The sequence below is a fragment of the Anabrus simplex genome, chromosome 6, assembly GCF_040414725.1.
Source record: "Anabrus simplex isolate iqAnaSimp1 chromosome 6, ASM4041472v1, whole genome shotgun sequence".
Classification (NCBI taxonomy): Eukaryota; Metazoa; Arthropoda; class Insecta; order Orthoptera; family Tettigoniidae; genus Anabrus; species Anabrus simplex.
In genome coordinates, this window is record NC_090270.1 from 222921274 (window position 1) to 222934520 (window position 13247).

The 13247-nt window shown below is 40.2% G+C and overlaps 1 protein-coding gene across 1 annotated transcript in view; it reads left to right on the top strand.

Annotated features, from left to right (window-relative positions):
• Positions 1-13247, top strand: part of kdn (knockdown) — a 125118-nt gene that overhangs the window by 64934 nt on the left and 46937 nt on the right. Inside the window, exons 4-6 of the mRNA XM_067150210.2 lie at positions 2663-2851; positions 2947-3146; positions 3629-3761. Of these exons, the coding sequence (XP_067006311.1) occupies positions 2663-2851; positions 2947-3146; positions 3629-3761 (522 nt within the window). The remainder of the gene's footprint in view (positions 1-2662; positions 2852-2946; positions 3147-3628; positions 3762-13247) is intronic.

A 13247-nucleotide genomic window follows, 5' to 3' on the forward strand; every position in this document is an offset into this window, starting at 1 on the left:
TAATTCAGGTGAGCTCATAATAGATCCCAGGGAATCACTGGAGAGGTGGAGGGAATATTTTGAACATCTTCTCAACGTAAAAGGAAATCTTCCTGGTGGTGTTAGAACAGCCAAGCTCGTGGGGAGGAGGAAAATGTTGGTGAAATTATGCTTGAGGAAGTGGAAAGGATGATAAATAAACTCCATTGTCATATAGCAGCAGGAATAGATGAAATTAGACCTGAAGTGGTGAAGTACAGTGGGAAGGCAGGGATGAAATGGCTTCATAGTAGTAAGATTAGCGTGGAGTGGTGGTAAGGTACCTTCAGATTGGACAAAAGCAGTAATTGCACCTATCTATAAGCAAGGGAACAGGCAACAACTATAGTTATCTCATTGATTAGTATACCAGGCAAAGTATTCACTGGCCTCTTGGAAGGGAGGGTGCGATCAGTCGTTGAGAGGAAGTTGGATGAAAACCAGTTTGGTTTCAGACCAGAGAGGCTGTCGGGATCAGATTTTCAGTATGCGACAGGTAATTGAAAAATGCTACGAGAGGAATAAGCAGTTGTTTCGTAGATCTAGAAATAGCATATGACAGGGTACCGAGGGAAAAGATGTTTGCCATACTGGGGGACTATGGCATTAAAGGTTGATTATTAAAATCAATCAAAGGCATTTGTGTTGACAATTGGGCTTCAGTGAGAAATGATGGTAGAATGAGTTCTTGGATCAGGGTACTTACAGGGGTTAGACAAGGCTGTAATCTTTCACCTTTGCTGTTCGTAGTTGACATGGATCTGCTGAACGGTATAAAATGGCAGGAAGGGATTCAGTTAAGTGGAAATGTATTAAGCAGTCTGTCCTATGCTCTCGACTTTGTCTTAATGGCAGATTGTGCCGAAAACCTGCAGTCTAATATCTTGGAACTTGAAAATATGTGCAATGAGTATGGTATGAATATTACCTTTCGAAGACTAAATTGATGTCAGTAGGTGAGAATTTCAACAGAATTGAATGTCAGATTGGTGATACAAAGCTAGAACAGGTCGAAGTATTTAGGTTGTGTTTTCTCCCAGGATGGTAATATAGTGAGAGAAATTGAATCAAGGTGCAGTAAAGCTAATGCAGTGAGCTAGCAGTTGTGATCAACAGTACTCTGTAAGAAGGATGTCAGCTCCCAGGCAAAGCTGTCTTTACATAGGTCTGTTTTCAGACCAACTTGGCTTTACGGGAGCGAAAGCTGGGTGGACTCAGGCTATCTTATTCATAAGTTAGAAGTAACAGGCATGAAAGTAGCGAGAATGATTGCTGGTATAAACAGGTGGGAAGATTGGCAGGAGGCATGGGCGCCCGCAAGGGGGGGCACTTGCCCCCCCCTGGAATTCTAAAGATGTTGATGTTCAATTGTTTAATATCATACCAGATTATTTCATAAACTGAAATTACTGACAGTCATGCAGGAGGGTACTTGGAATGAGGAGATAAAGGCTAATTTAGGAATGAACTCAATGGATGAAGCTGTACGCATAATCCGGCTCTGGTGGTGGGTTCATGTGAGGCGAATTGAGGAGGATAGGTTACCTAGGAGAATAATGGACTCTGTTATGGAGGGTAAGAGACGTAGAGGTTGACCAAGACGATGGTTAGACTCGGTTTCTAACGATTGAAGGATAAGAGGTATAGAACTAAATGAGGCCACAGCACTAGTTGCAAATGGAGGATTGTGGCGACGTTTAGTAATTTCAGAGGCTTGCAGACTGAACACTGAATGGCATAAGTCTTTAGTGATTATGTATGTATGCCTGCAAACCATACGAAAGTCGTGACAAGATAAGGTTAGTTTAAGCCTGGTTGATAGAGAAATTTCCTTCCATTTGAACTGAGTTGGATCTTTATAGAGGAGGTAATGTTGCTTTCCTTTAGAGTTCTTGTAGATTTTTCTTGCTTCTTGGACATCCTAATGGAATTCTATACCTAAGTATCGGACAAAATAAGACTGCTATCAATATAATGCTGTGGTCATCATTTCACACAAACTGCACTATTAAATGGGTTATTCAAACATGCCACAGTTCTACGTGCCTGGTATTTCCCAAACAGATTTACAATCCTAAAGAAAAAGAAAATGTGCTTTAACTATACCCGCAAATGTAATACTAGTAATTTTAACAGTACAGCAGTGGCAATTCGTAATTCTCATAAATCACGTAATAAACCATGACTGTATAGTGCCAGTGTGACAGATTAACAGCAACTTCAAAACGTTGTATCGGCAAGTAGGGTCTCTAAACTGTATGGTTAGCAACACTAAATCGAACCCAGTTGTTGGAAAATAACTAAAAATCACTACCTTCATTATTAACAGGGGAGAAAGAATAAGGTTGTACCTTTAGTGTATAGGCTTATGTGTCGGGGAGTATAGGTGTATAGTAATTATGAAACGGTAGGAATAACGTGTTAACTGAAAGTATAGAAATGTTAAAACTAAATACATAGTTGCATTTTTTAATCCTATGCGCTAACAGTAATGAAAACTGCCATTAAATACTGTAATATCAAAACTATTACACAAGGATTATGCACCAATAAAGCAAGCAAGATGCTATTTAATAACTACACTTAAACATATCCAGTTTACAGCAGGTTAACTGATTCATGGTTTTTTTTTTTTTTTTTACAGGTAGCAGGCGTTTCGAAAGAGTGGGCTGGTCGTGCTGGGTTGCCATCTCATGTGGTAACTATGCTCAATAACTTTCCCAGCCATTTGCACCCCATGTCTCAGTTCAGTTGTGCAATTACTGCTCTCAACTCAGAGAGCAAGTTTGCTAAGGCATATAGTGATGGTGTCCACAAATCCAAGTACTGGGAGGTAAGACTCTAACCTCTTCCCATTTTTTATATCTTAAATTTTGAAGTGATTTCTCCTATGTTGCTGGAAGATTGTATCATTTTTCTTCTCCTCAGTATGTGTATGAAGATTCCATGGACCTTATAGCGAAACTGCCTGTAATAGCAGCCACAATATATCGTAACACGTACAAAGCCGGAAAAGGTATCGGTGCAATTGATCCTAGCAAAGACTGGAGTGCCAACTTCTGTCAGATGTTGGGGTATGATAACCCTGAATTTACTGAATTGATGAGGCTGTATCTTACAATACACAGGTTAGTTGACTTTTTAGATGTAACATGAATCTTGAACTTCATCACAAGCCTGTTCTATTCGTGATTGAACTTTGTTTGCTCAGTGTTGGGTCAAGTCGTATAACTCATAGAAGAGCTCCTGCGCAGAACAGTGTCCGTAAATTTGCTGTTCCAGTGGACCTTATTCTGGGACAAGTTTATTTCCAGGACTGTATGAGCAAATTGATTGTTGCCTAGAATCCAAGAATCTCTCTTCGAAGCAACTTGAAATCTATGTTGGAATTTGCCATAAGAATGTTCAGTTGGGAACTTGTAGAAATACTATTCAATTTCTAATTATTGCATGCATTTCTTTAAAGTGAAAAATTATGCGGGTCAGGTTTTGTGTATCTAATACCTGGTTTGATTAACTTCACTGCAAGGAAACGGGCATTTTGTTATAAAATTTATCATGTTTTTAATTTGTTTCTCAGAAAATAGAACACTGTTATTTCTCTTTTCAGTGATCACGAAGGTGGAAATGTGAGTGCACATACTGTGCATTTAGTTGGTTCAGCTCTGTCTGACCCATACCTCGCATTTGCTGCTGGTATGAATGGACTTGCTGGGCCATTACATGGACTGGCAAATCAAGAGGTAATATGTTCTACATGTACTTATAGACTGGATTAGTTAATAAAATAAACCTATTACAATGGAACCTCAATTATCTGTTCCCGGAACCTGCGTTTTCCCGGATCATGCGTTCAAATTTCGTGGTCCCACGAGCATTGTAATTAAATCACGCTGTAAAAATCCTGCACTATCCATTCCTCGAAGAAACTATTTACCGGATCAACCGTCCAGAAATTTTAGTTCCATGAACGCTAAATTCTCGATCAAGCATTTTTCAATAAATTGTATCTCACGAAAGGACGACTACGGCATATTTATGGATCTTGGCGTTAAGTTTATTTCCAGGATAAACTGTGATAATTAGAGCAAGTACTGTACTGTACTGAACTTGCATAAGGGACCATCTTAGCATCGAATTTGGGTGGTATTGTTTAGAAAATCTTGGAAATTATAAAGTGCAGAGTGGCTTCTGTAATTGTAAGGAGTTAGAGCATTTCGACAGCTCTACTTGAAGACTGAATGAGTTTCGTCAAATGTTCGCACTTATAAACTGTCCACATTATGTCCAGGGTTAGATGTTTATATTTTTTATTCTTTTCAATTCTATTGCTGAACAGGTTTACGGCACTTTCCTCAGGGCACTGTATGTATAGTAACTGGGTTTTCAGGCAGGAATCGAAACTGCTCTTTCTTAACACAAATCTTTCACAACTGGAGTACGGTATTTTAATATTATCGTATGCGATTTGTTATCGAGACCAGAATAGATGTTGCACTTTTCAGTACATACTTACAAAAAGCTAAGGGAGGTCTTGGGAATGCCTGTTACTGTTTTGGTCGTAATATAAGACTGGGAATTCTATGTTTTTGTGTTAAAAGTAAAAAACCGCAGTAGTTTTATTTGTGCACGTTACATGAAAATGGTTTGTATCATTTCCAACCCCTACTGATGCGTGCATAACTGCATAGCCTTTGTTGGTGCTATTTGAGGATCCAACCAACCTCTGGGCTGATGACCTAAGACAGACACGTGCAGCGGGCGCGCTTTCCAGCTGAGCCCAAGGTCACGAATAACTGCATTTTTTCGAAGTTTTGATGATTTTTTTTTCTCTTTCCAATTTGATTGGATTAGTGATGGGCAGAATTTAATATAACAGTAATGCATTTGAGAACTTCTGAGAATTGATACTTAACTTCGAAACCATGTTCTCGAGTTCAACATAACCTTTAAAAGTCGATGTAGATCTAATTTACGTGGTCCAAGGTTTCCAGAAACTGATTACGAACCAGAGACCAGATTACAATGGAAGATTAAGGAAAGAAGGAAATTTGCCATCATGCTGGGCGCTTTTGTATGTGATGTGCTTTATTTTATTAGACAAGAGAATTAAACACTACTTGTGGTCGATTGTCATTTGGCTTGGCGTTATTAGATTTTTCAAATCAAAGTTGCCAAACTGAAAGAAGTTTTTACGGGAAACTGATGGAAGTTTCCCCTATAAAACTGAACATAAGGTATTGAGATTTTGAACTTGCATACCGGTAATTGTTTTATGCCGGTTTGGTGGTCTAACTTCCCTGCCTCTCATCTGGAGGGCCTGGGTTCAATTCCCGGCCAGGTCAGGTATTTTTACGTAGAGATAAGGGCTGATTGCAGGTCCACTCTGCCTGTGTGATTACATTTAATTGAGGTGCTATCTAATGGTGAGATGGCGACCTTGGTATAGAGAGCCAGGAATAACGGCAGAGGATTTGTCACATGACCATGAGTCATCTGCAGGCCTTCGAGCTGAGCAGCGGTTGCTTGGCAGGCAAAGGCCCATTGGGGCTGTAGTTTGGTTTGGTTTAGGAGTGTTGTAAGATTATAATTATACATATTTAATTTTTGTGATGTTTAGCCAAATTGTTAATGGCTTTCATTCATTCCCAGATTTTTGGTTTTTCCCATCTTGTAAGTTTTATTAAATGGTCCCTCCAGAAACTGAGAATTGAAGTTCCACTGTATTACATTGATGAGTGTACAAGGTTATTTTGTAACTGCACTTAATTTAAAAAAAATAGCTCCCTCTGTGGATCGGTGGTAGTGTCAACCTCTAGATCCCAACAACGCGGGTCCAAACCCGGCAGAGGTAGTCAGATTATTAAAGGGTGGGCAAAAGTCTGTTCAACACTCCATGTGGTCTGATGTTGGCATGTAAAAGATCTCTGGTTACGAATTTGGTGAAAGTCTCTGCCATAAGACTCCCAAGAGAGATTTGGTTTACTTTGTCATCTAGTAGGTGTAGAATAAAACAGAACGTCAAACTTCATGAGCACGTAGCCAGATGGCATCAAATTAAAATGCTTTCACATGGTAGCAGAGGCCATACGATTATTAATAATAATTTCAAAATTTGGTACAGTTTAAATCAATCGCCACTGATCTGCGTTGAGGGCTGTTGCTCACGTGAGATTCCCCATCATTTGTTTACCTAGATCATTTTTACAAGTTATAAACTTCATATTTTGTCCTTATTGTCGACATTAATAGGTTTATTAATAGCAGAAATTTCCCACATTTACAATACAAGGAGCTATTTGACATTGAGGTGGTGGCCGCAGTCTAGGGAACCAAGAATAACGGCAGAGAGGATTAGTCATGCTGACCATACGGCATCTCATAATCTGCAGGCCTTCAGGCTGAGCACCGGTCACTTGGTAGGCTATGGCCCTTCAGGACTATTGCGCCATGGAGAGGAGTGGTGTTATTGTTTAGTTTTGTAGCATTTTAGTCAAATTATGAAACAGTGGTTAAGTGTAAGAAAGGGCCAAGAGCCTTAAATTCACCACCAATAAAGACAATATCTCTTACATGATTTCAGAGAAGTTGGAGATTTATCCAACATTTTACTTAATAAATGATTTCAATTTCTCTTTGTATAAATTAATATCCCCCAGTTTGTCCTTTTGAAGTCCAACTTTACCTTCGTTGCCTTTCCTACCTTGAAAAGCTTCACTTAGGGCCTGTACTACGACAGCCAGATAAAAGTGTATTTGGCAGTTTGGACATTTATCTGGAAGTTTGATTGAAACCGTGTACTACGACTTTCGTTTATGTGCAATCTGGGAAAATATTCTCGAGTATAGCTATGCCGAAGTTGGAGAGGCTATTAACGCTCTTATCTGGGACTTAGCTCTTATCGGGGACGCTACTGTAAAGAATCAAGATGGCTACTCATGAAGATGAATCTAAATCTGCATGATTCTGTGCAAAATTAAGCTGTTACAATGTAATTTATGTATATATTTATAAAGTATGTCATGCTTCCTGTCCAGCAGATTTCCCAAGCTAGCAAGTTGTTGCTACTGAGTATATGAGTAGCACACGAGCAGCCAACCGTAAGCTTCATGGGTAGCCGTGGTCGTTAGGCCAGTAAAGTTTGCTGCTAAGCACTTTTTCATGGGTTCAAGTCCCAATAGTCTAACATTTTTTTTTTTTTACCTTGTAAATGGTAGTCGGTAGGGTACTAGAGGTGATAGTACACATTTCCTAATCATTAAAATGCGTGTCAAAAGTGTGGGCTCTATTCCAAATCTATCCGCGACTCACATCTGGAGTGAAAGTACACGATGTTGTTCATGGCGATTCGTCCGTCGAATGAGGATGTTAAGGAGGTTATATTTCTTTTACTTCATAACAACTTGCTACAAAAGTATTTACGCTAAAGTGAGATAAATGCTTGCCAGTTACTATTCTCACATTGTATTGAAAAGAAAGAAACTAACTACTTATTCAATGAGCAAACAGTAAATTGAATTAATAATAAAATTAATGATCCCACGCTGCATCAGTGGCATTAATTACGAATATAAACTTTACTTTCGTCGTAATGCGCAACCTCGTAAATAGTAGCCTACTAGACAAAAGATACGTAACCTGAATATTAATTTTTGCGTCCGGGTTACATTTTCAGTCTTATTTTCTATAACAGTTTCAGTTTCATTATACAGTTCATTAATTTTAACATTTCTTCGTATGTGTATATTTCAGTCCTAATTCTGTTTTTGACCTGGACTTCCACATTATAGCTTAATAAGAGTCTGATATTGGATTCTAGTAATACAATTTCAAAAGGAATAGAGCTAAACAAACGAAAACACCAGGGAACACGTATACCACCGCGCTAAATTTCACTATATTTTCAGTAACCTTATTACCAACCCAATAAAAATGTTACTACATCTTCCGCATTACAATACCGTCGTTAAAATCCGTTGGTAGTACGCAAGAAAATATTTAACTTCTAGTTTGCAAAACTGCAGCCTACGTATCTGGCCATTTATCTGACAGTCGTAGTACAGGCCCTTACCGGGCAAGTTGGCCATGCTGTTAAGGGCACGCAACTGTGAGCTTGCATTCGGGAGATAGTGGTTTCGAACCCTACTGGCAGCAGCCCTGAAGATGGTTTTCTGTGGTTTCCCATTTTCACACCAGGCAAATGCTGGGGCTGTACCTTAAGGCCACGGCTGCTTGCTTCTGATTCCTAGGCCTTTCCCATCCCATAGTCACCATAAGACTTATCTATGTCGGTGTGACGTAAAACAAATTGTAAAAAAGAAAAGGCTTCAATAACGTTCATGTATTATCATGCCACACCATCTCTCCACTGAAAGCACAGAACATACTTAGTCTAGCAGCTTGTCTCATTACTCCCATGTCTTCCCAGCCCAGTGTTTGTAGCATTTTCATTACACTGTTTTGTTGGAAATCGCCCATAACAAATAATGCTCCTGTATAGTGCAGTGTAAGCAGTGCTGTGCCGCTCATGGAAACGCACATTATTTCAAATGTGGTTGTCCTAATTGAATGACTTGTTGCACCATCGTGTCACTTAGCACAGAGAGCATAGCAAGTCGGTTTGATTTTGACCTAATTTGCTTAAGTTTGCATACAATGGAAGTTATACAGGGATTATTTCTTTCATCCATGCAAAAGGATGTTTGTGGGACAAGATACATAGAAATTGTGCATAGGAAAATGGTGGATAAGGCTTGGGAACGAATTTCCAAATTGATAGGATCCACACACAATTAAGTGAAAATGTATAGCTTTCAGTATATTTAATTTCAAAAGCTATATTTGAAGTACATTCCCATCGCTTTGTTACTGCTGTGCTTATTATTTATGAAAAGTATCTTTTATGACCTTGTGTATCTATTGAAGTAAACACAGAAGTACTCCCTCACTGCAGCTGCAGACCTGGTACTGTCGTTCACTCTCATGTTAGTTATGTAACGATTCATTTACCATAAATTGTTCTGCATTAATCAAAATGCCTTCATTTAAACCTTCTTAATCACATGCAATGTTGTGTAATAGTACAGTAAACTCATGTGGAACTCTGTCATCATCAGCAAGTAAAAAATTTGACTGCACTGTTTTCAAATAGCAATACACATCTTGCTTGCAAGTTTGTCATTCTTCTTATTGAATGTAACTTACTCTTGCCTGTCAAGAGAACATAGCAGCGTGTTGTATTATGATATACACAGCTAGTGGCTCTTACCCATAGGTCTCGGGTTCGATCCTCAGCCTGGTGAGGGTTTTTTTTCTGGATCTGAACATTTGAGGAGTTACATGGCAGGACAATAGCAACCCCAGTCTTGAAAGCCAAGAATAAAAATATTTATTGTGTTGACCGTGCATCTCCTTGTAATCTGAAAACTGCATGGCTTGAGGTGGCCTGTAAGAACACAGCTGCCATGCTGAATCCACTGTAGTACCGTATACTCAAGTACTGCCCGCACTGTTTTTTCAAAAATATCGCTTCCAAAATTGGGTGCAGGTCTTATTTAAAATTTGGGGAAATTTATCTTTCTGAATGCACGTAAATCGGGCATCACCGCCAGCGCGGCTTGGCAACAATGCTCTCTCTGCTCTCAGTATATGCTACTTCCGCACTTGGCATCAGTCTCACGCACGTTCTCAGAGTATTAACATAAATTCCACAAAGCGTTTGCGATCTTTTACTGCGAGTGAGAAACTGAAAGTACTGTAGTTGAGGAAGCCATAATTATTGGAAATCATGCCGTCGGTAGGAAATAAGATATTAAGTCGTGTATTCGCGATTGGAGAAAGAAGGAAAATGTGCTATTAACATGTAGTAGTGATCGTACAGCTTTTCGTGGACTGAGCTTACAATTTCCAGAAATTGAAAAAAATCTTTATAAATATGTGACAGAAAGACGGAAATTGGGATATGGTGTGTCAACCGAAATGTCCGCTAAAGGCATTAGAGATCGCAAAGGAACTTTTAATGGAAGGGTTTAAGGCAAGCCGAGGATGGGTTTGTAAGTTTTATAAAAGAAATGGGTTGAGCATACAAAGGCGTACCGCAATTTCACAGGGTCTTCCTAGTACCTATGATGAGAAGTTATGGTAGTTTCAGTGTCACATAATTCGGTTGTGGAAGGAAAATGCATATTTGCTTTCCCAAATTGGTAATGCAGATCAGACGCCAGTCTACTTGGAAATGTCAGTGGACAGGACTGTGAATATTAAGGGTGCAAAAAGTGTTACCATTAGAACAGGTGGTAATGAAAAACAACGGTGTACGGTAATGTTATGTATTCTCGCAGACGGAACCAAATTGCCGCCGTACATTGTTCTCCAGCGAAAGACTCTTCCTAAAAAACTACCCGCTGGTGTTATCGTCAGATCTCAGAACTCCGGCTGGATGGAGAGTTCACTTGTGGAAGACTGGGTAAAGTGTGTCTGGCAACGTCGCCGTGGTGCATTATTGGGACAAAAGAGCTTGCTTGTTCTCGACATTTACCGGGGCCACACAACAGACGCTGTGAAGGAACATATCAAGGATGGGAAAACCGACCTAGCAGTCATTCTTGGTGGTATGACGTCTATGATACAGCCGCTAGATGTCTGCATGTACCGTCCATTTAAAGCAGCCTTGAAACCGCTCTGTACAGAATGGATGGCGGCTGATAATCACACACTGACGCAAACTGGTCGTACTCAGCGCCCGTAAGTTCAGCTGCTGTGTTTTTGGATTTTAACGGCATGGAATCGTAAATAATTGTGAATAATTTTGACATTACCTTCTTTTTTTCAAAATAAGGGTGTGGGTCTTATTCGGTGGCGGGTGGTATTCGAGATTATACGGTATATGCTTCATCTAGAAACTGATTGGAAGATGATTATCAGCATTAAATCTGTCATAGTTTTTGTCTGGAAACTAAATGGAAGATGATTTCCACTATAAAATGTACGGAATCTGAATGTCCTAGTTAGCTAAATTCATTAACATTGTCATTTAGATTGTACGCATTTTATAGTCACAGTTCATCTTGATTATCAACCCTTGAAGAATTTGTTTTTCAGCAAATCTGAGTGCCTTTATTAGCAAATGCTAGAAAAAACTTCTACTGCATAGTGATACCAGTTACACGTGACTGACATGTGATTAAGACATCTTACAGCTTTCCAGATTCTTTATCTTTGCCAGATAATCAGATGGGAAACATCACAAATATCCTTTGTGTAACTGAGGATGTATATTTCTAAAACAGAACATCTGTTTGGCATTCTGGATGACCCCAAGGGTCCAGAAGAAACCAGCACAAATACATGAAAAGAACCTAAAATTACATTCCCCAGTTATAATCTAATCACAGAATGTTAAAATGTGCCATAAAAGTGGTAATGCAAAATATTTGGTGAATTTTTCAAAATATAGGTACAGATGTCATCTATCTCCTTTCTTGATTCTGACGAGATACTCATACCTTTGTCATTATCTTAAAACTTTGTTTCCCAAAAATGTAACATGGCAGTATCAGACATTTCTTCTAAGCTGTTCTTTCCAAATTCATGTGAATCTTTCATTTAGCCTGCCTGGTGGCCATGGTTAAGGAGTCAAGTCTGTGGCTAACTGTTTCAAGTCCCATTGGTCAAAAAAATTTAATCAGAATGTTGGCGAGCAGGGTAGCAGGGGTGGTGGTATAAAATTTATCACTAGATTGTATGTCAAAAGCCTCGATTAATTTCCAGGCCTCTCTCTCTAGTATTCATACGGAGTGAGGGCATATGACTATTGATGATTTGTCCTTTGGATGGGGACCTTGAGCCTTGAACAGACCCTGTGTTGCTATTCAACAGGATTAAGTTAATGTGCTGGCACCAGATTTCTCCCTCCCTCTCCCTTCCTACTATCATATCTCACCATTCCTTTCATCTCATTAACTCCTCTGGTGAGCTTGACGTCAGGAAGGGCATTCGGTCGTAAAAACTTCCAAAAGAGGTGGTTGAATAAGCTATTGAATACGAGGGGAAAATATAAAGGCTTATACTGTACAATTCAGCACTGTCAGTATGGACCATGAAGTTTTCACTTCATACCCCACGAACCTACTACGCTGGCGTAGCAGGGGGGGAGGTGATACTCCCACGTGGCGCGTCCCAGGTGGCAGATAGGAGGGTCCTAACCGGCTTGACAGCGGACTTCAGGGAAATGAAATACCTCTCGCGAACCAAACACACTACCCCCTGCGGGTGGGGGACGCACATGTAGAATACAGGCGCGGTATCCCCTGCCTGTCGTAAGAGGCGACTACAAGGGGCGACCAAGGGATGATTGAATTAGAACCATGAAACTACTTTTGATTCGTACCATCATGTGTGGAACACCATGGGTTGCCTGAACTTGCGAGTAGTACCACCATCTTAGGTACGAAATAGGTTTGTGATTAGTAGCAGCAGAGAGTGGTTCCCCTGTGGGTTTCCAATACCCGTGCGTCGTACCCATGTGAGCAATACCGCGGGTCTGGGCGTTGCCTGCGAGTTGTACCGCTATACGAGCGACACCGTGGGTCTGCGTTGCCTGTGATTAGTATCCACTATGTGAGGAACACCACGGGGCCCGTGGGACCGGCACCTGTGCCTAGTACACCTAGATGAGGAAACTATCGGTTTGCGTTGGCTCTGAGTGGCGCGATTGTGTGAGTAACACCATAGGTCTGCGTTACCTGTACGAAGTACAATACTTGTGAGTAGTACCATCTTGTGTGGAACACCGTGAGTTTAGCTACTTTTGATTAGTACCCCAACATGACAAAATACCATGGTTTTACTTTACTCGCGACATGTACCATTCTGTGGGGCCTTAGGGTACGAACATACCGAAGATGCATCTCAGGTCGCGGTCGACGTTTACGTCATGGTCGCTGTCGATGGTGGGTGAACATACCGGGGAGGTTTTACCTTTCAGTGTTCTGAGATGTGTTTACAGTGAATGGACGTAATGTTTAGATCTCGGCGTTCAAGTTAGATAATTTTTCCTCTACTACTGAGTTTTTATAAGTATAGAGTATATATTCAAGTGACAGTGGAGATAGTGATACATTGTGCATAAGCACACGATGGTGGGTACTTTCAAATCAGTAAACCCGCCAGTGGAATTCTCATCCTATAAATAAAAGAGGCAGGCGCTGGCGGAATATCACAACTTATTT